This window comes from Sciurus vulgaris, assembly GCF_902686455.1.
Source record: "Sciurus vulgaris genome assembly, chromosome: 7".
Classification (NCBI taxonomy): Eukaryota; Metazoa; Chordata; class Mammalia; order Rodentia; family Sciuridae; genus Sciurus; species Sciurus vulgaris.
Window position 1 is genome coordinate 104,536,386 of NC_136467.1, and position 26,307 is coordinate 104,562,692.

The 26,307-nt window shown below is 38.7% G+C and overlaps 1 protein-coding gene across 1 annotated transcript in view; it reads left to right on the forward strand.

Moving 5' to 3' along the window:
• The first annotated feature begins 1,219 nt into the window (after window positions 1-1,219).
• Window positions 1,220-26,307, forward strand: part of GCLC (glutamate-cysteine ligase catalytic subunit) — a 47,262-nt gene continuing 22,174 nt past the window's right edge. The window contains exon 1 of the mRNA XM_079147638.1: window positions 1,220-1,785. Within this exon, the coding sequence (XP_079003764.1) occupies window positions 1,636-1,785 (150 nt within the window). The 5' untranslated portion in view covers window positions 1,220-1,635. The remainder of the gene's footprint in view (window positions 1,786-26,307) is intronic.

The following is a 26,307-nucleotide window of genomic DNA, read 5'->3' on the forward strand; positions in this document are numbered from 1 at the left end:
TCACTTTTCATATATATACATGGTCCCCCACATGCATACACACATTCCACTGTGAAAATCACAGCCAGCCCTTTAGTATCCCTATCTCCCAGGTCTGCAATACACTTACTCAGCAATTGAGTGTTTAGTAAATGTTATCTCTATTGTTCTAGATAAGGGGGCCTAATAAATATACACTTTCTGGCCTCAGTACATGTATGATCACCCTGACCCATCATATCACTTCTCTGTCAACACTATTTACTGAACAATTACTTGGGGGCAAGATATCGCCTTCCTTCCCTTTCCTATCAAGATAGGGCAACTTCAGCTGTTTCCGGTAGTTTTCGACATCTGTGGAAAGATCATGTGAACATCACTATGTTCACTTGGTGGATGAATCTTAGATTTGAATGGAGAATAAACTTGGAAATGGTTCCTTCATATGGTTTATCTGGAGATGTTCACAAATCCCATTTTCCCGCAGTGAATGGCATCTGTGCCATCTAGAAAACGTCATCAAATAGAAAATACACAAATAATGAAAATATATGCATGTCAAAAACCTTGTAGACAAATTGATTCTTCCTGATAACCAGGTAGATTTATTGACCATCAACTCTACGACATCTACACTATGTACATCCTTACATGATAGGATTCCACAAGAGATAGGATTAATCTAATTTTAAACAGGTTTTCTGTCAATAAGTGGTGGAGCCTAGATTTGAATATATATTTTATCTGACTTCCCTGAATTAATATTTTTCACAATATATCTGCCGCTCTTACGCCGGTCTTACAAGTGTGAGACCCTTTCCACCTACAAAGTAATCTGATGGGTTCTTCATTAACTCAGTTAACCTACCATCTTCTTCAGTCAGGATCAGGAAAAACAATTTTTTCCTATCATGGTTTGCTTAATTGAGACCTGAGTTACGCCGCCCCCTCCCCCCTCCTCTCTCCTCCCCTCTCCTCCCCTCCCCTCCCCTCCCCACTCCCCTCTCCTCCCCTCCTTTAGGCCCCTCCCTCCTTTGGGCCCCGCCCCTTCTCCCCGCCCCTCCCCCCGAGAGCACCGTCCTATGACTCCCTCCCAGCCACGCCTGCCACGCCTCCTCCGCAGCCCCTATTGACCCCTCTGGTTCCCAGCCACGCCTCCCTTTCTCGCACCGCCTCCTTTCCCCGCCCCCGCCCGTAGTCTTTAAAATCCGGAGAGCCGGATCGCGTCCGAGACGGCGTACCGGCGGACGCAGAGACTGGGCATGCTCCACGGCGGCGCAGGTTTTGGTCACAAGTAGGAAGAAGCCAGTGCACGACACCGGCACGGAGAAGCGGGAGCTGCCGCCGGCGACTTAAAGCCGGGGCAGGCGAGCGTCGGAGCCGGCGAGGGGCGAGGCCCCCTGGCTGAGAGCCGCTGAGACTGCCCTGCCGTCCTCTGCCTCTGTCTGCGCGCTGCGCTGGTCCCGGGATCTGTCATCTGGGCGGCAGGGATCCCCGCGCGGGGTGCCGTAGCGGACAGGACCCTCCCTCTGCCTGCTGCGGCCGGAGGGCGCCCCCCGGGGTGGAGCAGCCGCCGCCTTCTGCGGACCGCTTAGTGTCCGGCTCGCGCCCGGAGCGAGCGACTGCCGCCGTCAGCTAGAGGAGGAGGGGGCGGCCATGGGGCTACTGTCCCAGGGCTCGCCTCTGAGCTGGGAGGAGACCCAGCGCTACGCCGACCACGTGCGGCGGCACGGGATCCTCCAGTTCCTGCACATCTACCACGCCGTCAAGGACCGGCACAAGGACGTGCTCAAGTGGGGCGACGAGGTGAGCGCCGCGACCGGTGCCCCTACCAGGTCACCGCGCTCCTTTGTTCCGCCAGGCCGGACCCGCACTCTCATCCCCGGCCCATCGCTGTCGGCGCCCCGTCCTGCGCTCCGGCGCCGCCCCTGCTCTTGCCTAAGGCTGTCCAGGGCCACTGGGCCCTGGAGCCCTACCTGAGCCCCCTAGCTAGACTCCCATCTCTCTCCTGCTCTCGTTTGTTCATTCATTCGTTCTTTTATTTGAGTCTTCCCCTTCATTCAAGAAACGAGGATTGGGTGCTGGGAGGGCGTGAGCATGAAAAAGTGTGTATGTATAATATATGTGTGTATATATGTATATATACATACATACACATTATACGTATATATATGTACACATGTGCATGCGTATATACATACACACAAAAGTTTTGTGTAGCTGCTAACTGACGGCTGCCGCCACCCACTGTCCCGTCTCAAAATTCGTCTTTGAGATTAATGTGAACGGGACTAAATTATCCTCGTAGGCCCCTGACTATTAGAAATCAGGTCTTAAGCAGGTACACTCCAGCCCTACCTCATCCAGGTGTTTTTCTTAAACTTCTCTGAATTCTCATATACAGCCCCCAACTTTATAGCTATAAATTGGAACAAGTTACAGCCCAGTTTTCCTAAAGAAGGAAGGAAGCTTCAGTTCCTGTTTAAGTATAAATGGGAATATTTCAATATAAAATGTCACGATTGTTCAGTGTCTTTTCTTGGATGGTTTGGGTCCTGCACCTAAACTTCATCAGTTAGTGCTTTAGCATGTGTTCTGCCCGTAGATGAAATCTCTGGATTCTCAGTGTTGAAACATTGTTTATTGGAATGATCTGGAAAGCTGCAGCGTTAAAAATTACTAGATTTAGTCTGTTCTGCCAAAATTTTTTAAGCCCTTCCTGTTTTTTAACATGAATATGCAGTACATATTAAAAGACTTGCAAAGTCTGTTTTGCATGGTTTGGGCTCTTCCTGTAGACGTTTTGCCACTCCTGTAATTTATGTTGTGGTCAGAGTTGTGATCACTCTTGACCTAAGTTTGAAAGTGCTGCCATAACAATGTAGAGTACCTAACTGCCAAAAGTTAGTTTTTCTAAGATTGGTAAATTATTCTGCCTCCTACAGCTGAAGGCATTGCGCTGTTTTAAATTAGGAAAGTAATACTGACTAGTAATTTCTGTTTCTACAAAAATGATCTCTCACACTTTGGGCAGAAAAGGGATACATAAAATGTTTTGTGGTAGTTATTCAACTTTAACTTAAAATTCAATATTTCTTTACAACATCTGACATTTATATATTCATTTATGTATTCTGTATCACAGGAAAATACTGGGAGGACAGGGACACTATGCTTCTTGCTCATCTGTTTAACTAGGGTTTAACCTTGGGGCTGGTATGGTTGGTATCAGGTACTTGTGTTAAGAAGTCATTTTTGAACAATTTAAAGTTAGAATTTTACTTGTGCCTGTTTGACATTTAACTAGGACTACCTTAAAAAAAAAAAAAAAAAAGCAGTTAATGCCTTTGATAGTCACTGTCCCAGATAAAACTACATCAACAGGAGACTTTCAGCACAGTTGAAACAGAGCAAGCTCACTCTGGAGAACTCTCTTCACTACCTATCTCCATTCATGGAGAAATTTTGAAATGTGTTTCTCCTGTTGGCAGAAATAACAAAACTACTACTGTAAGTGACTTGTAGCTGTTGAATGAACTCATGTGAGAAGAGTGAAGTGTGGACCTTGACGTATGGTACATATGTCTCCAATAGACTTTCAGGGTTAGTAACAGGTTTGCTTCCCCTTCCCTCCCTGAAAGATGAAGGGAAGCAAAAAAGAGTGGCAGTAATGTGTACTTGTATTTTGCTTTTCTAAGGGGAGAAAACTGGGCCCAGCATTTCAACCAGATAACAGACTTCTTGAAAAGATGATGCTATTCACATATATTGAGTAGTTAGACTTTAGGTTTGTCATGACTAATAATTTGACTGAATAGCCCTATTCTTACATTAAAATGTGTCAGAGATTCTATTAAACCTGGATTAGTGACTGTTGAAATTTCATCTTCAAATTTCTTGTTCCAGATAGTATATGTTGTACATGAAATACAAAGCTACAAATTGATTGTTTAAAAGAACTTGAGCTGCTTCCCCTTTAACTAGTATTTTACTGTTTACTTCATGATCTGTCTTTTCCCTTAGATTTTTTTCTTTTCCACACCTTCCTTTGACCCCTCCCCACTAACAAATCAGCATCCTTCAGAGTGGAGAGTAAAATCTTTAACAGACACTTGAGTTTGAAAAGTTATCTTAAATGAAAAAAATCTGCTCACTTGTTACATTAAATTCTTCTGTCATCTCTCTGGTTAGAGTATAAAATTTTCAAGAATAGTGTTTCCACCTGAGTGTTGACAGTCCTGTTGGACAGGGAAAGTGTGTCAGCCTGTCACAGGGAAAGGATTACAGTTGTGAAATTTGCCTAGATGGTTAGAAAAAAAGTCCCACTCTATTTTTGATTTCTGAAATGTCACTTCAATGATGCCCCATCTCCTCCCACCCCCACCTATGGACAGAAAGTGTGACATTTCCTGGGGGATCTCATGTGTAAGGATTTGTTGATGCCTCTAATAACTATTCCTCCCATCTTTATACCAAAATAATCACCCTTTAGGGCTGCAGGTCATGATCAATAGTGGATTGAGAAATAAATTTTGAAAATTTCAACTAGGGCTGGTTTTTTGTATGTGTGTGTAGGAACACTTAACATGTAACCTACCTTCTTTTTTCTTTTAATATTTTGTTTAGTTGCAGATGGACACCATACCTTTTATTTATTTTTATTTGATGCTGAAGATCGAATCCAGTGCCTCATACATGTTAGGCAAGCACTCTACCACTGAGCTACAACCCCAGCCCTGCAATCTACTTTCCTAACAGATTTTTAAAGTATGCAATAAAGTGTTGTTAACTACAGGAACACTGTCTTACACATCTGTAGAATTTGTTCATCTTGCATAATGGAAACATTATGCTTGTGGATTAGCAACCCTTCATTTCCCCCTTCGCCTCAGTCCCTGGCAACCACTGTACTACTCTCCAATTCTAGGAGTTTAGATATTTTAGATACCTCATATAAGTGAAATAATACATTATTTGTCCTGTGATGAGTTTATTTCACTTAGCATAATATTCTCAAGATTCATCCAAGTTGTCACATAATGAACAATTTCCTTTTTAAGACTAATATTCCATTGTTTGCATATACCACATTTTCTTTATCCATTCTTCTGAGGATGAATATGGGTTATTCCCATATCTTGGCCATTGTGAATAGCTCTACAATGAACACCGAAGTGCTAATATCTCTGTCAGCCAAAACGTTTTGAAAATGAAATTGAATAGAAAGAAGAATATCGCTGCCCATGCCTGCAGTTACAAGTAACTGGGGAGGCTAAGGGAAGAGAATCACAAGCTGAAGGCCAGCTTCAGCTACTTAGCTAGATCCTGTCTCAAAAATAAAAAGGGCTGGGGATATAGTACAGTGGTAGAGCAACCCTGGGTTCAGTCTCCAGTACTGCCAAAAAAAAAAAAAAAAAAAAAAGGCACTCAAACGCACACACACACAAAATAATTGTAATAATAACAATTGTAAGATTATGTCAAATAATTCTGAGTTATTTAAGAGTGTGTATAAATAAACAGGGGCAGATTGTCTGTAAATTCTTACCATGGTTCACATTTGAGGGAGTTTGAAAGCCTTCCTTGTTGAGGTGAGTGTTGTGACAAAGCTGGAGGTTGGCGTGAGTACTTGCACAGAGTAGGAACTCAGTATTGCCTACACTGAATAAAAGTCTAAAGACTGAGTTAGAAGCTTTGGGAAGTTCTGAGAAACAGGCTAAGCAGATAAAAGAAGAGAAAGGTGTGGTAAGTGGTGTGGCCCCTGGAGATGAAGGATGATCCTGCTAGACAGAAAGGAGTGTTTTGGATGTGATATGTTGGAGTGTGTGGCCATGATACCAAATGACGCTTTTCACAATTTGTTGTTGCACTTATAGGGCCTTGCTTGCTTTTTTTTAAAAAAGGAAAGAATGAAACAAAAAATCCCTAAAGCTCATTGTAGATATGACTGGAAGAGAGCCTTCCACTTTAGAAATGCCGAACCCTACTTACTAGGTCATTATCTATATCTTCGTACCACAAAGAACCCTGGATTTAGGGTTCAATTTGTGTTTTAGTCCAAGGTATGCCAAATGGCTGGTGTGATCTAGAGCTTCAGTTTCTTTATTTGAAAAAGGAGAGGGTTGGACTCTTATCCTTTCCATCTTTTACAATTTAAGTGATTACATTTTGAATAAGATTTTTAATAATTTACATATTTCAAACCAGAATATGTTAACTCTGAAATTCACTTGAAGGTGCCACAGTCACTGGTAAAGTGGGTTGTGTTGTGAAGGCCTATATATTCTTTCTATTCCCTAGGGGAACCTTATAAATCCATCAATTCCCAAAGCAGCCTGCAGATGCCTGTTTCACATTAATATTACAATATTATTATTTAATATTACTTATTATGTATTATGTTCTTTCAGTGGGAAATAAAGGTACTCTAACTCCAGGAAGATACCTTGTATTGCCCCAGGATAGGTGATGATGGGAAGAGGTGAGAAGGATATTCCTGGGTACTCTGCTGACTGCTAGGAATGCAAAAAAAGTGAGCATGAGCACTTGTTTTTGCACATCTCACTCACAGTTTTCAGATACAGATTTTGTTCATAACTTGATGTGGTTACTGAAAGACTGATTGAGGAAATCTGTGGTGTAAATATGGCAATAAATATCATTCTCTATTGTTCCTTAAAACACCAATGTTAGCTGTCTCCCGGGCCTTTTCAACTACCTAGTGGCAGAGACATGGTCAGATTTGAAAATGCCTGACTCCAGGTCCATTTCTTAAATATGGTTATACCAGGTTTTGGAATGTATGAGATTTTTATCACAGAGAGTTTAAAGTATACATGTTATAAAGGTATCAGAAGACAACACTTACAAATGAACACTATTTTTCTAGTTTTTAAACCAAATCTAATGGTTCTCAAAAGCAAGAAGGTAAACTGTCCTCTGGTTAGTATGAAAGTCCATATGAACGTGGAGAGGAAAATGCAGTGTTTAATATTCATGAGTGTGTTATCATGAATAAAACCAAGATGGGAATTATGAAGGGCTGGTTTATCATCTGTGGAGTTTGAACTTCAACTTTGTTTATGTTAAGTTTTAGAATGTTTAATTGACTATTTAGAAAATACATAAATATTGATAAATAAGCATGTGATACTAAAATGAATAATACAGACCTGAATTATCTAAAAATGGATAAAAGCATAGTCATCTGAGTCTAATTAAAAGTTCTGTGTACTTTGGACAAATTGCTTAATCTTTCAGTTTTGTCATCTGTGAAATGGGTACGATAACACCTTTCTTACAGGGTTATATTGAGATTAAGTCAGATAATGTTAGTGAAGTGGTTTACAAGTGCTTAGCCTGTTAAGACTCATAAACGATAGCTTAAAATGTTACTTGGAAATTTTAGTATAACCAGTATATCTCATTTAAGTAGCCATGGTCATTCGGGAATGAAGCTTTTCACGTAGGTAGGTTTTTTTTTCCCCCAATTAACTGAATTTGCAGAGTCAGATACAATTATATTTTTGTTGCCAAAAGCTCGGTCCTTGTCCCCAGTGCCATTTCAATAATGAGGACACGTTTTGAGAAAAAGGAAACAGGCGGTTTATTGTTTTGCTAGCAAAGGAGAAACACAGGGAACTCCTGTCTGAAAGGTTATGATTCTGCCCATCATGGGGAACGGGGTTTTTAAGAGGTGATACAGAGAAAATGAGATTAGGGGAAAGAAGATCAAGGAGAAGTTCAGGGAAAAGGTTGGGGGAAAAAAAAAAAAAACATGTAAGTTTCAAAGCAACAAGGCATATAGTCAAAGCATTAAGTGAACTGTTACATTTTCATTAGTAATTTTTTATGGAATTTCTAAATCACATTTCAAAATCTAGAGTGACTTTTTAAAATTCTTTTATTTAATTTTTATGTGGTGCTGCTGAGGATTGAACACAGTGCTTCACATGTGCTAGGCAAGCACTCTGCCACTGAGCAATAGCCCCAGCCTCCTAGACTGAGTTCTTAGAATAAGATATTGAATATGAATTATTTCTTAATACGCACCATAAACATTTAGGTTTCTTTGGTAGGTCATTGTATATTCTGTAGCACAAAAAGCAAATTGTTTCATCTTTATGTCTCCTTTAACTGTCACAGGACCTGGATTCAACAGTATTTATTGACCTCATCTAAACAGTGGTGAAATCAAAGGAAAAAGGTCAGACATTGGTTGGAGGCTTCTGGTGCCTTTTTTTTTTTTTTCAAAGTTACCGTGTGTGTGTGTGTGTGTGTGTGTGTGTGTGTGTGTGTGTGTAGTGTGTGGTGTGTGTAGTATTGAAGATTGAACCCTGGAGTGCTCTACCACTGAGCTATACCCCTAACCCTTTTTTATTTTGAGACAGGGTCTCACTACATTGCCATAGAAACCAGCTCCAAGAGGTTCCTTTTTTAAATGTTAGGAAGCTGATCCTTTGTATATATCAGGAATTGAGACTGGGAACCTGTGTTAGTCAGCTTTTTGGTCTCTGTGACCAAAATACCAGACAGGAACAATTTTAGAGGTGGAAAAGTTTATTTATTTGGCACTTAATTTCAGAGATCTCAGTCCATAGACCCTAACTCCAGTTCCCTGGGCCCAAGGTGAGACAGAACACCATGGCAGAAGGGTGTAGTGGAGGAAAGCAGCTCTTGGACATGGCAGTCAAAAAGCAGAGAGAGTGTTCTGCTCACCAGGAGCAAAATATATACCCCAAAGGCATGCTCTCAACGACCTACCTCCTCTAGCCACACCCTACCTGCCAACTGTCACCACCCAATTAATCCATTCAAGAGAATTGTGCTCAAACTAGGTTAAGGCTCTCAACCAATCTTTTCTCCTCTGAACTTTCTTGCGATGTCTCACACAGGTACTTTTGGGGGATATCTCGTTTATAAACCATAACAGATTCCCTTTATCCCCCCATATCTGCTCCTACACCATGCTGGGAATCAAAACTCAGAGCACTAGGCAAGTACTGTCCCAATGTCATCCCCACCCCGGAGGTTTAAACTTGTCTTAAACGTGACCTTGACTACTACTTCTGGCGTTCATTTCAATTTTGTGTTGTCATTGTTTTAGTGTTCTCTTTGTGTCTTATAAATTTTTGTTTGTATTTTCTTTTTAAAAACAATTTCATTAAATTATAGTTTGCATACAAAATTAATGTACATCCATTTAAAACATACAGTTCAATAACTTTTTTTTTTTTTTTGAACCCAGGTTCACTCATCCACTGAGTCACATCCCCAACCCTTTTTTATATTTTATTTAGAGACAGGGTCTTGCTGAGTACTTAGCACTTCACTAAATTTCTGAGACTGGCTTTGAACTCAAGATCTTCCTGTCTCAGCCTCCCGAGCTGCTGGGATTACAGGTGTGTGCCACCATGCCTGGCCAGTTCAGTAACTTTTAACAAGTGTTTTCAACCAGATGTCTGTCACTACAGTTAAATATAAAGTATAAATACAAAATATGCACTGAACATTTCCATAACATCCCAGAAGTTCCCCTGTGTCCTTGGCAGGTGTGTATATGTAGGTGTGCTGGAGAGAAAGGAGAAAGGAACTCATTTCGGATAATTGTGAATCTTCTTTCAATGCCACTTTGAGAAAGTGCCTTGAAGAACTCATATTCGTTAATTAGATGAAAAGGAGCAGGGAGGGCACTCCAGGCAAAAGAGAAATGTAACATAGGAGGCAAGGTGAGAAGTACTGTTGGATCATGTGGAAAGATACATGTGCATTTTGGTGGTGTAAGTGCAGTGAATAGTATGATCAGTTTGTAGAGAGGATGTAACTCAGTGGTAGAGCACTTGCCTTGTGTTCTGGAGGTCATAGGTTCAATCCCCAGGATAAGTGGCAGGTTTATTGTACTTTAAAACCACGAGGGTAGTAGAATGGAAGAAAGCAGTTTATCACTGTATACACTTGACTTCTCTAGAAAAATCTTTCCATATTTACAGATCAGTTTATTACTCCACCATATCTCTCTTGAGTTTCTCCATGTCTAGAAGAGTTAAGAACAGGGTTGGGAGTGTAGCTCAGTGCAGAGTACCTGCCTGCCTAGCACATGGAAGGCCTTGGGTTTCTTTTCAGCACCACCACAAAGGAAGAAAGGAAGGAAAGGAAGAAAGTAAAAAAGGAAGAAGTTTTTAGCACTGTATTCATTTATTAGTACTCTGTTGCTCCGCTTTGAAGCATAAACTTAGTTCAGTAAGACCCCGTATCTTGAGACAATATTAATTGAACCTCTAACATCAGAATTTGTGTTTGCGACCATTCTTAAGGCGTCTGAACGAATTGGTAAAGATAGAAAATTCTGTATGGGCATTACTGATGTTATTAGATGAACCCATCCTAATGAGCTTGCTAATTAGTACTCTGCTTTACATTTGATATAACAAAGTTGGTTTTTAGAAAAACATTTTAACAGCTTTATTAAAGTAAAATTAACAGACAATAAACTAACTTTATTTAAATGTACTATTTGATAAACTTCTATTTTTGGTGCTAGGGATTGAATCCAGGACCTTATACATGCTAAACATGTGCTCTACCACTGAACCATAGCCTATAAGTTTTGATATACATGTGTGTGTAAAACCATCACTACAGTCAAGGTGAATATCCATTACCTTCAAAAAATGTCTATGTGCTCCTTTATGATTCTTCTCTCTCCCCACCCCCTGGCAACCTCAGATCTGCACTCCATCACTGTAGCTTGGTTTGCATTTCTTATAATTTTATATTTAGGAAATTTTACAGTATATACTTTCAATCTGATTTTTTTTTTTTTTTTTTTTTTTTTTTTTAAGAAAAAAATCTTACTATATTGCCCAGGCCTGCCCCTAATTACTGGTCTCAAGCAGTCTTCCTGTTTCAAGTCTCCCCAAGTAGCTAGGACTATAGGCGTATGCCAGCCAGCATGGTCTGGCTTTCAACTCTGCATATATATATATTTTTAGTATCCAGGATTGAATTCAGGGTCACTCAAACACTGAGCCACATCCCCAACCCTTTTTTTAATTTTATTTAGAGACAGGGTCTCACTGAGTTGCTTAATGCCTTGCTTTTGCTGAGGCTGGTTTTGAACCTTGATCTCCTGCCTCAGCCTCCCCAGCTGCTGGGATTACAGGTATGTATATTTTGAAATTCATCCATGTTGTATTGTTCAATAGTTTATTCCTTTTTATTGCTGAGTAATATTCCATTCTGTGGATATACCACAATTTGTTTATTCACCATTTGTGTTGTGTTCAGTTTTTAGCTATTACAAATAAAACTTTGAACATTAGCTTATAAGTCTTTGTATGGTCTTTTGCTTTCCTTGTTTTGATTATTACCTACAAGAGGTGTGCTTTACTAAACTTCTCTAGAGTGGTTGTACCATTTTGCATTCTTACCAGCAGGGTATGCCAGTTCCAGTTCATTTACATCCTTGGTATGGGCAGTCTCATTAATTTTAGTCATTCCATTAGTTGTGTGGTGGTATTTCATTTGCATTTCCCTAAAGACCAATGATGTTGATTATCTTTTCATGTATTATGCTTTCCGTCTAATTCTTTCTGTGTAGAGTATGTTAAAGTGATTTGTCTATTTGAATTCTTTTCAAACTATTCAGTTTTAAGAGTTTGTGTATATTCTGGATGCCATATCAGATACATGCTTCACAAATTTTTCTTTGCAGTCTGTTTTCATTCTCTTATAGTATCTTTTGAAGAAAAGAAATTAATTTTGTTGAAGTTCAGTTTGCCCATTTGTTCTTTATGGGTTATGCTGTTGGTGTGGTATCTAAGGAATAATCTTTACCTAATCTAAGATTACAAAGATGTTTTGTGTTTTTATCAAGAAGTATTATAATTTTAGATTTTACATTAGGTCTCTAGTCCATTTTAAGAAATATATATATATATATATATATATATATATGGTTGTTCCTGATGCAAAACGTGTGCTAAAGGTTTTGTTTGCATATTTCTTCAGTATTTTCTGTGTAAAAGACTATCCTTTTCTCACTTTCAAAGGTATATCACCTTTATACCTTTGTCCAGTATTGGTCGTCTATATATGTATGGATTTATTTTGGGACTCTCTACTATTCCATTGACCTATTTGTCTTTATGCTCTTTTGATCACTATGGCTTTATAAGAAGTCATGAAATCAGAGAGTGTCAGCTCTCCAACTTTGTTCTTTTTCCAACTGGTTTGTCTTTTCTAGATTCTTTGAGCATTTCCACATGAATTTTAGAACGAGTTTGGCAATTTCTACCAAAAACAGCAACAACAACAAAAATCCACAAACAAACCTGATGGGATTGCCTTGAATTTATAGATCAATTTGAGGTTTGATATCTTCACAATATTGAGTTTTCCTATTAACTAGTAAATCTCTCCACTTAGCTATATCTCCTTTAATTTCTCTTAGCAGTGGTGATTTGTATTTTCCAGGGGCAGGTCTTTAACTTCTTTTTTGTCAGATATCCTAGAGTGTTTCATGTGTTTTGATTCTATCATAAATGTAAATTTTTAAAAAATTTTTTAATTTCTGGTTAATTTCATTGCTGGTCTATTGAAATAAATTTGACTTTGTATATTTGTCTTTTACCCTGTGACCTTACTAAACTCGCTTATTTAAACATGTACAATTCTGACAACTGTGTTTAATGTCATTGGCTGCTCATTCTCTCATCTTTGTCATGTCGTCAATTGCACTTGGTTGATTTTTCTCTTCGTTTAGAGTGTGTTGCCCTTCTTTGAATGAATGGTGTACATGCATTCAATCACTGATTGGGTGCTAGGCATTGTGAATTTTACCCTGTTATGTACTTGATATTTATTTCTTGATACTTATTTTTGTTCCTCTCAGGAGTTGCATGTACAGTTCATTAGGCAGATCCAGACAAGTCTAGGTTTAGGGCTATTTCTGAGTATTCTACCCAGAATGCCTGAATTATGATTTATATTGCTGGTGAGGACATATCCTGCCCTAAGTTGGGGCAGGATTGAGTTCCCATTTCAGTAGTTGGTTTACTACTGACTCCTTCAGAGGGACTCTGCAGATCTCTGTACAGTGATCTTTCCTGTGGCCTTTCCCATGAACTCTAATAAGACTCAATTTCCCCATACTTCTAACTTCATCTTCTCAACTGAGGGAGTCCATTGAACTCTGGAATTACCTCCATGTCCATGACCTAGATTCTCTTTCCAGGCAGTAAGTTCGGGCATTTGTAGGACTCACCTGATTTTTTTCCATCATAACCCAGGATCTCTGGCCTTTGTTAACTGATGTTAACTTTGTTAACTGGGTCTTTGAAATAGTTCTTTCATATATTTCATCTCTATTTCTCCCTTTCCTTTTTTTTTTTTTTTTTTTTTTTTTTTTGTTGTTGTTGTTGTTTCAAGTGGGACAATAAATTTTGGTCCCCCTTATTCCATCTTGTTGAAAGTGGAAGTTTTTCCCACTTTTTCTGTTATCCTTTCAGCTTTTGTTCTCCTTTGTCTGCAACTTTGCCCAAAGCTGACGATCCTATAGTTATGACACCCGCCAACAACCAAGGTTTAGCCAAGTTTTTAAAGTCAGAATTTTATTTGCTCTTATGCTATTAATGTTTGTCATTTAGTATCACTGTTATCATTTGTTGTATAACTGAGTATTTGGTAAAAGTACAGTTATTTGTAAGTTTGCATGTATTTTATGAATGGCTTTAGTCTGAAATGAGAGTCAAAGCCCTGGGTCTCCCCCAAATAGTTCCCAAATAGCTGTGCGATCTTAGATAAAAAACTAATTTTTTTTCCACTTTACCACATCCCTAGCCCTTTTGTTTTGTTTTGTTTTTAGATAGGGTCTTACCAAGTTACTAAGGCTGACCTTGAATTTGCAATCCTCCTGCCTTAGTCTTTCAAGTCGCTGGGATTATAGGCATACACCACAGAGCCCAGCTAAAACTAAAATTCTGTGGGCTACAGTTTCCTCATCTGTAAGACTAATTTTAAAAATACCTATCATTTGATTTTTAATTGCATGCTTACAGGTACATTTCTGTCTTTTGACAATTTTATAGTTGTTTAAAAAAAAATTTTTTTTTTCCAATTCTGGGAATTGAACTCAGAGACTTGCATATGCTAGGCAAATGCTTTTAGCATTATAACTGGTTCAGAATGCTCTAAATTTCATATAACTTAAAAAATCAGGAAATGCATATGTGTAATGGTAGAATCCATTTTCTTGTCCCATCACCTATTGGATGTTAGCATTTCCCCTGAAGTAATGTGCTTTAATGACTATTGAAAAAGTAATCTTAAATATAAAGCCATAGATGTTAAATTTGTAGAAATTTTCTTCTTTGACTTCCTAAATAACCTATTACAACTTTTCCGTAACAAGCAAAATGGTGGAAACTGTTTCTTCCAGAAGCTGATGCTTAAACTTTATTTATGTATGGCCTAATATTAAAGGGTTTATTCTAATGATGGATGACTTTTAAATTAAGAAGTATTTATTCAGTACTTCTTATAATTGAACACTTCCTGTGTTAGGTAATAAGATTGAAGAGAGAAGCTCTTTACCCCAAAGAATTCAGTGACTGGGTTGTGGGGAACAAAAGTGGGGACAAACAGGAGGGAGGAGAGGAGGAATTCACTCAATAGCTAGAGATCCTAAGTCTTGTACATGGAAAGGCCCTTCTGTTGGAATCTCAAAGGAAGGCTGAGAAGGCCAGGAAAGGACATACCAAATATGTGACTGAAGATGCCTGGAGTTAATGGAGTGCCAATTAGTATGGCTTTGATGTAGGACTGAAACAGAGCAAGAGGAAATGGCTAGAGGTTGAGACTGGAAAGGCAGGTTGAATCCAGGCTATTTAAGGTACTTTATAATAGGCCATGTTGGGAGACACCATATTCTAAATCCCAAAATGGTAGAAAGATGTTTCTTTTAGATCATTTTGGTAGTGGTGTGAAAAATGGTTTAGAAGGAGACATTAGAGATAGGATGCAGGTTCTAATCTTTGCTAGAAGAGAAAGACCAATATTGCCTAAGGCTTGAGAGATAAAGAATTTTGCATGTTAAAAAGATACTTGGGAAGACTTAGCACTTGAGTGGGTTCTCTCAGCCAGGTTTCTATTGCAGGTGATCACTCAAATAAGAATATATTCCGGGATAGTTCCTGAGGAAACTAGCTTGCATATCCTGGTTTAAAGCCCTTGGAGGTTGGAGCCTGTCATTCATGCAGTAGAAATACCAGGTACACAGAGAGGAGAGGGAGCTGAAGCAACATCTGAGTTGCCTTTGTGGATTTGACAGCCACAAACCTGAAGGTGGTGGTTAAAAAACACCCCTGGGTTCAGTCCCCAGTACTAAATAAAAAAATAGCGAGGAGGAGGAGGAGGAGGAGGAGGAGGTGACCCATAAAGAGGCATCATTGGCTGTGCCTCAGAACTCTAGTAGCTACACACCTAAGGAACAGGAATGTAGCATGGGGGCTTGAGGAAGAAGAGTGCAGGGAGGAGGATGCCGTGTGCTAGAAGAATGTTGGCAGTTTCAAGAGGATGGGAAGGATGAGAACTGAAATGTAGCCCCTGGAGTTGCCGGTTGACAGTAATTAATGACTTGGGACAGAGAAAAACGTGGTTTCTGGTTAAAAAAAGTGCCATGAAGCCTTGCATGTTTTTATAACTCATGACCCTTGAAATCCTATCATTTTTAGAAGGAAACGAGACATAGACTAGAAAAGCTATGTGTCTGGGTCATTCAGGTTAGCGTTTCTGTGGTCACTGTGTCACAGCGTATGGTGAAAATTGAAATGGATTGAGTAGTTTAGAGTGATACTCCTGAATCTCCACTAAAAGGTGGTTGCCCAGACATTAAGGAGATGTGGAAGCATGTATTAAGCCTGAGCCCTGTAGCTAAAAGCAGTGTTTTGTTGTTGTTGTTTTGCGGGGGGCTGGAGTTGTTTGGTTTTTTTGTTGTTGTTTTGTTTGATCATTTGTGTGTGTGTGTGTGTTATGGTGGTGGGGATTGCCCTCTACCATGGAGCTGTATCTTCAGCCCTGAGAATTTGTTTTTGATACATCTTCTTCGTAGGTAACCAGAAAACTTGGTCATCTGAATTCATCTGTCCGTAGAGTTCACGTGTTGGATGTTCTTCAGAGAACTTTCTGTGTTCTTAGGTTTTCTGTCTGTTATCATTAGGATTTGGTAGTTGAATTGATTTCCACAATAAGATTACAAACCCCCCAAAACAAATGTTCCTGATTACATAACTGTTCATAGGGACTGAATCCTGCCAGATCCTTGTTATTCTTTGAATTCAGTTAATTCCTTTCATTTTGAACCAGTGCTGATTTAGCAGAATTAAAGCAAAACCCTAAGGTGAGAGACTTCATGGTCTTTTTCCTGGAAATTATTAAGAATCTGGGTGTGATTCTGCCCCATTTGGATTAACCACAAGTGTCAGGAGTTAGGATTTCACAGATAGGAAATGTCTTTGAAGTACTGTGAAAGCTGACTGGTACCTCTCTGAAGTGTTTGAAAGATTTGGGGATTGCCACTGACCTTAACACAGAAAGTTAACCTTAAGAAAAAATAAATCCTCAGTAAGTGTATTCTCTGAGAACTGTAAACCTCAGACAAATCTAAAGAGGTTCTGAGACTGTGCTTCATTCATTTCCCCCTCTAAATGTTCACATATTCACCCGTGCCTACAAGCTGTATTATTATCTAGCACACTTTTAAACTGTCCTCCCTGTGCCGGGCATGGGAGCACTATGGCCTGCCATGGTGGTGGTGTTAGGTGTAGGGTTTTGATCTGTTGACTCTGCTACTCAAATAAAGTAAGAACTAGGAAGTAAACAGAAGTCCTCTAAGCTTAAGTTCCTGCACTTCACTCCCAGAAGCCTATCTCCAGCCCCTTCCCAGATACTTTATACATAGTACTTGCAGTCTTGGTCATCTAGTTGTTCAGCACAGGATTGAGACAAAGGAGGCAATTCCGAGAGCAGCTTCAAAAACAAAAAAAGCAGATCTAGCTGTGGCTACTGCAAGGTTTTTTGTTTTGTTATAACTCTAGTTAAAGAAATGAAATTGCCAATGAAGTTTCAAGTCCTAAGAAAAAGTGAAAGCATGTTTTGTATCTTCTTGTTGATAGCAGAGGGGAATGTAATCAGTTTTAGAAAGTTTCCCACTCATAAAATGTTTTTGGAAGATCATACTTTCTGAAGAGTAACTTTGGGTAACAAGACAAATGCACTTGAATAAAATGACCTTCCTGGTAATGCAGAGTAGGTAATACATTTGGTACTATTGTGGGTGGCTCTCCTTAGGGGTAGGGTCAGGGAGTGGGATCACAGTGTTGTGGAGTCAGCAGAGGTCTCTGAAGAGGTGGCATTTGAGCAGCCAGCTCTCTGAAGGGCTAAGGTAAAATCTTTCTGGCAGAGGGAACAGCAGTGCTTCAAAGGCCCAGGAGTGGTGGCTGGAGAAACAAAAAGGCCAGTGTGTTGCAACTGTATAAGGAGGGGTTGAAAAGAAGGAGGCTGAGGAGGTTGGCCCTATGCTGTCAGAGAGGAGTGCTTAATTTTTTTTTTTTTTTTTTTTTTTTTTTTTAACCAACTGTTAGCCATTTAAGAGTGTCAGGAGGGACATTACTTGATCTGCACAATGAAGGACCCTGAGTCTGGCCGACTGCAGTTAGTATTCCACTTTAGTAACTTTCATTTTTGACTAAGACCAGTCAGTGTACCTAAAATAAATGCTGTGTGAAACAGGTTTTTTTTTTTTAATCATACTTCCTTTCCCATGAGTGACATATACTGATATTTCTGTTCTACTCTACTTAATTTTTTTCCCCCAATATTGATCACAACCTACTGTGGTCCACTAAGGCGTTACAACCAGGCTTTGAAAAACATTTCCAACTGCCTCAGTGTCACTGCCCTAGAGCTTGTAAATAATAACCACTGGCACTTGCTTGTTACTTTGTTAATACTGTGTGAGGCCCTGCACACACACACTTACATGCGTTATTTTATGTATTCCTCTCCAAGGGAGTTATTGTTTTCATTTTTATGAAAGAAAAAACTAAAGCACTGAGAAGTTACCGGGGTTTAAATGGATTGCTGCACTTTTACTGCTCCTCAAACATTGCAGCCCAGATAGTCAGGAGAAGAGCTCTGTGACTGTTTTAATGGTCTCCCACCAGAGATGAGATTGAGGATGGAAAGAAAAGAACACAGAGGAAGGGATGGTGGTATGCAGGAAGTGACCTCTTTCTTTCTCCCTCTTTCTCCCTTTCTCTGTCTCTCTTTCTTTCTAAATGATACTGTGAATGTGTCTTGGAACCATAGATGCAGACCTCAGCATTTTTCATTACCAGATGGCCAGTAATTCTCAGTGAAATGCCAGCATTCTCAAAATGACACTATTGAATGTACTTGGTAAATTTCTCGGTCCACAGGACAAATGCTAACAAGTTTAGTAATGTGACTGCAGCCTTCCCAGCTAATCTTCTGCTGGCAGGCGAGCCCTGTGAAAAGGCAGATGCAGGATGAGCCCTTTATAAGAAAATCAGGCTGACCTCACTTGATAGCTATGCAGCCTGTGCTGACCTCTTCCCAGGCAGCAGGTAGCCAGTCAGAATCAGCCCCAAGCCAGGAGCTCTGACTACCTCTTTGAGAGTTTTCATCCCTTAGCATGATTCTATCCATATATGGTGGGGAAGGAGTTTTACTAACAAACCTTAATCTTTTAAATCCTGTATGGAGCAAGTTAGAATTACTCTGTTGGTAGGATCTGCTATAAAATCAGGTACAGTTTTCCCGAATGGGAGCCCTGATGCTGCCTTAATGAGATGTAATGAAGGTTTTAATTAAGTTTCTAAATTGCAGAGTGCCTGTGTTATGCTAGTGACCAGAACAAGCATCTTTTCACATTGTTAATTCAATGTCCTGCCTTTTCTGAGGTCAGTTTCTGTGAGAAGACTGATTAGATTCAGAAATAAGGTGGGAATGCCTTGGCTTTATGTGTCAGAAAATCAAAACAGACATAGCCAGAGTTGCAGTCTAACAATTAAAAAAAATAGCCATCATAAATTCAGAAGTGCAGAAAATCAGTGTCTCATGCCATCTGTAAGGCATGAAAGAGCAGATCTACATTCAAGGATTTCCTCTGTGCCAACATCAGTATATCCAAGCCAAATGCATTAGTGGATCCAGTTAAAATTAATCCCAGAGTTATGGTTTCTCTTGGGTTTTAGTCCAGTCCTGTCCAGTATAGCTCTCTGCAGTAGTAGAAATGTTCTACTCTGCACTATCCAATAGAGACTAGAAAACTGAATATTTACTTTTAGTTTATGTTAATTAATCTAAAATCTCATCGCATGTGCCCAGTAGCTAACATAATGGACAGTATAATTTGTCTCTTTAGTGAAGGGTGCTATTTTCTACTCTTGATGAGATTCACCACCATTTTCCCTGCAAGTCCTATTTTCTTTGACTCTTCGAAAGTTTTGAAATTTTTCACATGGACCTCACATTACTAATCTAGGCATGTGAAGAATGTTTTCTCTGTGTGGGCCAACATACTGTTTGAAGGAAGTTATACCATATCATATACACTAATCATATGAGAAAATCATTGATTTTTTTATTCAGTGTTAAAATTGAGATTAATATGTTATAAATAAAAAGCAGCCTGCTCTGTAAGTTGAAGTTCTAGTCTAGCATGTTGACAGAAGCCCAGGTCAGGACCGTGTTTATTTTGGCTTCTAGAAATTTAAACTTCCCCTACAGTGTATCATGTGCAATTCTGTGGTATGAATTGATATTTTAAAGCAAAATCTATCTTCCCAAAATACATGAGATGTTTTAAGAATTTAATATAAATTTATACTGCTGAAACATTGCCTTTTGGGGACATTAGGCAGTTTAATATAACATCTCAACAGTCACCATTTTAAAATATTACCCCATATATTAAATGTCACAGATAAATTACAGTTTCTACCCTGTGCTCTCACCATTTGGGTACCTCAGAACTGCTCAAATATGACCATGAAAACAATGGTTGTGATATTCATAATGTTATTATCAGATAGATATGCCTAACATGGGAGTCTACCTTAAACCATATTTTGATCTATATCAGATTTTATTTCATCTGTATTAGAATTTCTTACTCAGTTTTGTACTATTTCAAACACAATTTTTCTTTCAATATTGCCATCTAAGTCTTTCCTAAGTAACTAATGACTGATTAAAAATGAAGTAGTATCCTTTTGGCTAGCACCTTTGAGTGCTCCAAGTTTGGTTGTCATGTTACATCAGGAAATGGTGCCATCCAACTTAATGGTTGAGAGTGCTCAAAAAAGTGGTTGTCAATATTTGCTGGGTGAGGAAACAGTCTCCTGGACCAAATGCATGGTCCTGGATTTTCAAAGAACTTGTAATGTGGTAGAGGACTATTGTGGCATGATCTCTCAAAGGTGGGCCCACTTTATCTCCATCCCTGACAGGTCCAACAGCAGCCCCCCAGGGGAGTGGGTATATTGAAATGCTGTAGAAAATTGTATTTATGTTAAAGGATTTGTAGACCTGCACCTTTGCCTGGTCAGTCCCCACACCAGGAATCAGCTTAAATTTAAATGTCACTACCTCTAGGAAGCCTTCTGATTTCCAAAACCAGATTAGACCCTGCTATTACACGTGCACAGCTGTTTGGACATTTTGAGTTCTCACTGTGGTAGTTGAGCTTTCTCATGTTATTGGCTGTCTCTTTACCTACTTAAGAATTTTGAGAGCAGGAGCCACATCTGTCTGATTTTTCATAATATCCCCAGCACCTGCTTAGCACAGGACTTTGCTGAAGGATGGAAAGACAGGGAGATAGTATTGGGGAAAGGGCAGAAAGATGTGTTTGGGCATTGATGAGTCATTCACTATCAGTAGAACCTTGACCCTCAAAGTGAGTGGGTTTGTTTAGGAGTTAGTACAGGAAAAAACTGGGTCTCTCAGGAGCAACAGGTGTTTTTAGCAAGCAGATCAAAATACTGCACAGACCAGTGAAAGAGAGCCAACAGGGGAAAGGAGGAACTCCCCTGAGCCCTAAACTTCAGGATGGCTGGAGACCCTGCTATTCACGCCCACACTTCCTGGGCTAAGTTTTGTGGAGCCTTTCACTGTCTTGCCCTCCTAGACCTGATCATCATCTGGATATAGAGCCCTGTCCCCTCACCCCAGTATAAGGAATTTCACCTGTCTGTCTGCAAGGAATGTTGTGCCTTGTGGCTCATTGACCAAAAAGGATTTGGTGGTAGGTTCCTTCACTCCAGAGGTCAGGTACGTGATGGGTTAATACTTTTGAGAGATAAAATTTGTTGGTTCTAATTTATATACAAACCGACAGAGGAACTTTCTCAAAGAATAATTTTCCTAAATGGGGAGCTGACTTTAATTGCCTTAGTCTTATGAAATTGGATTATTTCCTAATTAAGCAGTGTTTTCATCTCTAGGGAGTAGAAATTAAAAAATTAAGTAGAAGGAAGACCAGTAGAATAGAGGAAGAGGATCAGGGGGAAGTAGGATAGGAGGGATAGTACTAGGGAGTGAAATTAACCAAATTATGTTATGTGCATGTATAGATCTGTAACAGCGCACTATTATGTATAATTATGATGCACCGGTAAAAAATAAATTAAGGGTTTTAGCCCATTGTGGTGGTGTATGCCTATAATACCAGCTACCTGGAAGGCTGAGGCAGGACAATTGCAAGATTGAGGCCAGCCTGGGTATAACTCAGTGAGACTGAGCTCAAGAAGGGGTTGGGAATGTACCTCGGTGGTAGAGTGCTAATCTAGCATGTGCAAGGCCCTGAATTCAATTCCTAGTACCTCAAACAGGAAAATAATGAAGAATAAATTAGTGTTTTTTTATAAAATGTCTAGCCATACCTAAAATTCTAAGCTCCCAGAAGTTCTTACTTCAGGGAAGAGTATCAAAATGTATAAAACTAAGGAGAAAGGAAAATTTTTGCTTTGCACTAGTGCTAAATGCCACTTAAAAACGTTATAAATTCTAAAAATTTGAATATTAACCATTATTTTAAACTTCAGTGCCACAAATAATTTGCTGTGTGTCAATTGTGTATTCAGTATTGTTCTGTGTACTTAACATCACCCTCAGTTAAGATGCTTTATTTTTATTGGCTTAATTTCAGATGAAAATAAGGTAATTTACCCTTGTTAAACCTGCATTAAGTGACTTGAGGATTATTTTGTTCCTAGCAACATTGTATAGCATGTAAGGCAAAGAGCATGATAGTCTTTTGTTCATGTCTTTGTCCTTGATTCAACAACTCAGATTAGTGGTAGTGATTTTTATTCTAGTAGAATAAATTTTAACCTTTTAGCAATATAAATATAAGGGATTTTAGTTCTCATCTGTAGAGAAAGTAGTGCACATTTAAAATATGAGTGACTTGCACAATATTCAGTTATTTTTCTTGGGGTCATTCTCTCCCCACCTTAAAGGATAAATGATGACTGCTAAATAGCAGAGTACCTGAGTATCATCTAGGGAGTTGTTCTTTGTGTACAGTGGAGAATAGAGATGGGCGGTAGTGACTTTTTGTTTGGGTTTTTTTTTTTTTCTTTCTTTCTTGCTACTTACAACAAATAGGATCGCTTATAATGTAAAAGATACAGATTGTTCTAAAAGTAGGACATTAGGGCAATATAATATTTTTGTTAATAATAATAAAGGATGTATAAACTCTAGGTTATGATTTCCAACTTATTTTAATGCACCTCTGTTTCATTGAAATGTTCAGAGTTGAAAACCTGGGATTTAATGGGTTAAGTATGTGAAATTGAACTAGGTGCCCTGCACCCCATTTATAATGCTCTTTGGGTACATGCTTTCAAAATTGTGTGTTTGTGCAGTATACATAAGAAATGTTGCTGGAATTCTGGACTTACATCCTGTTCAGTTAGGAAGTTGAAATAGTAGTCCCTCCTTATGTTAAGGGGATACGTGCCAAGACCCCAAATGGAGGCTGAAACCATAGATAGTGCCAAACCCAATGTATGCTAGTTTTTTCCTGTAGAGACATATCTGTAAGAAAGTTTAATTTATAAATTGGGTACAATAAGAGATTGGTGACAACTAATAATAGTAAAATAAATTACAATACTACTTGGAATAATTTAAAGTCATGTGGTCTCTCTCAAAAGAGTCAAGACAAATACTAATATTTTGGGACTTTGAGTAACTGGAACCACAGAAAGCAAAACCTCTGAGGAGAACTACTTTTTGTTTTAATCCATTTCTATACCATTATGTTGTGATATAGAAGGGCCTCTCTATCCTTTTTCATTTTTTTTATCTTTGATTTTGTCTGTTCCTCTCTTTGGATACAAAAAGAACTTTAGGATAGGAACAGAATCCAGATATAAAATAAGTCATTGTGGCCTTAGGTTTTTTAGTTGTTTTTTGTTTTGTTTTGTTTTATTTTTTTGCTTTAGGTATTTTATATGTGGAAAGCATTGTCTCATTGTGTCACTTTTTGTTATCACTCATTATTTAGATGACTGAACCAAGACCCATTTCAGCTCTCATTGTCTTTTCTTTTTTTCTTTTTGGTACCAGGGATTTAACTCGGGGATACTTGACCACTGAGCCACATCCACAGCCCTATTTTGTATTTTATTTAGAGACAGGGTCTCACTGAGTTACTTAGCACTTCACTTTTTAGATTATGTTAATTAGTGCACAGTTGCACACGCCTGCAATCCCAGCAGCTCAGGAGACTGAGACAGGAGGATCGTAAGTTCGAAGCCAGCCTCAGAAACTTAGTGAGACCCTAGCTCAAAAATTTTTTTACAGCCACATCAGTGTTCATAGCTGCTCAATTCACAATAGCCAGACTGTGGAACCAACCTAGATGTCCTTCAATTGATGAATGGATAAAGAAACTGTGGTGTGTGTGTGTGTATATATATATATATATATATACACATATATATATATATATATATACACACACACACACACACATACACACACACACACAATGGAATATTACTCAGCTATAAAGAATAATAAAATTATGGCATTTGCAGGCAAATGGATGAAATTGGAGAATATCATGCTAAGTGAGATAAGCCAATCTCAAAAATCCAAAAGACGAATGATCTCACTGATAAGCAGATGATGACATGTAATGGGGGGTGTTAGGTGGGCAAGAATGGAGGAAGGAGGGACTGTATAGAGAGTAAAGAGAGGTGGGAGGGGTGGGGGGGGAAGGAAAAAAATAATGAATGAATCAAACATTACTCTGTGTAAATGTATGAATATGCAAATGGTATGGTGTTACTCCATGTACAAACAGAAACAACATGTATCCCATTTGTTTGCAATAAAAATAAATTAAAAATAAATAAATATATACAAATAGTATATAGCAATAAAATTGTTTAAAATTAAAAAAAAAATTTAATGAACTTTAAAAAATCCTGTAGATGTGGCTCAGTGATTAAGCACCACATACCCACACCCCCACCTGGGTTCAGTCCCTGGTACCAATAAAAAAGATCTGGTTACTTATTTAAGTGCTTCTATGATGTAGAATTAGAAATAAAAAATGTGTTGAAGAAGCAGAGGGGATGAAATAACAAAGTAAGAAGTTGAAGAACCATTTTGAGGCTAAATGAAGAGAATCAGGGTGACTGGAGTATTTCAGAAGGCCTTAAATTTAAGTCTGAAAAATGTTCAGGAAGTTCCTAAGGCTTCCATTAGAATTTAGACCTTATCAGAAAGTAAGTCTGCTTCTTTCTCCTTTGGTAAATATGCTGATGTTTTCTGTTTCACTTTCTTGCTGAGTTCATGGGATGATTGTAGTTTAATTAAGGAGAGTCTGGTTTGTTAACATTTTAAAATTGATACTAAGACTTAGCTTAAGGCTTAAGCTTTTTGTCCTCTCAAGCTTTTGCACTGTTCATACTTTAACCTTGGGAACTAAGAATGATTTTGAAAGCAAAGAATTTTAATTTTTTTCAAAACTAGGAAACTAGCCAAAGTTATTGTAAGTTAGTCTATTTGTAATCACTACAAAATTTTTGCTCATTTTGGAAATGTATAATTTCCAGTGATACAGACCTAGAAGCTAGGAGATATCTCTTTTTCTTTCTTTTAGGAAGCCTGTTATCTGGCCAAGAAGATAACTCAACTGTAAGCAGATGGTGCCAGGCAGATGTGTTTCAGACAGTGGGTGAAGAAGGAACTACTATGGGAGGAAGGGTCATTGCAACTGGGAGAGACAGGAATGATCCATAGATATAGCAAGTGGGCAAGACCCTGGGTTCAGTCCCTAGTACTCAGGGTGGACTGGGAAATCCCTGAAATAAGGGGGGAGAATGGGCAAGCAGGCTCTGTTCTGGACCTAACAAGATGGGCTGTTGCATCCATTTCAATCTATGAGTGTAATTATTAGTTACATGTCTACTTCTATGACATAATGTCAGTTGATAAAATGGGCATGATTTGAGAAATTTTAGCCAGTACTATAACTCTGTGCTTGCCTCATTGTTTATAATAGTTTCATAAAAAGTCTGTCATCATTTACCAAGATTGGCATCCTTATTAGTCCCAGCAGTAAGGTCTACTGGATCTTGAGGTCAGACTAGGGCCGGTTCTAATCCTTAAAATGGGTGATCAAATTTACTTTTGCATGATAGCTTTAAAGATTAGGATCCATATCTGAGAGTTCAAGGCACACTCATTATGCTTGTTTAAAGACAGATTCATTTGCACACATAGGATCTTATCACATACTCATCCTGAACTTTAACAAAGCTTCCTGTTCTGTCAGGTTTTAGTTGTCCAGGAGTGGTCAATCTCTGTTGGCTCTGTGCAAAGTGGGGAGCCGTTACAGAGGCCTCAGCCTGCAGTTTTCAGTCAGTTGACAGCGATCGTACTAGCACAGATTGCTTTTCTGCTTCACTTACTGAAATCAAATATTCTTTCATTTTTTGAACTAAAAAATCCTGTCATGAACCTAAACTCATCAATAAGATGATGAGTTAAAGTAAATTGAAATCATTTATTTTGTTTTTGTTTTGTTGTTATTTGGCTACTGTTTAAACCTGCCAGGTGATTTCCTCTTAAGCTGCAAGCCAGAACAGTCTCTTTTTTAAAAAAATTTTTATGTATATCTTTAGTTGGCAATGGACCTTTATTTTATTTATCTTTTTTTTTTATACGCAGTGCTGAGAATCGAACTCAGTGCCTCACACATGCTAGGCAAGCACTCTACCA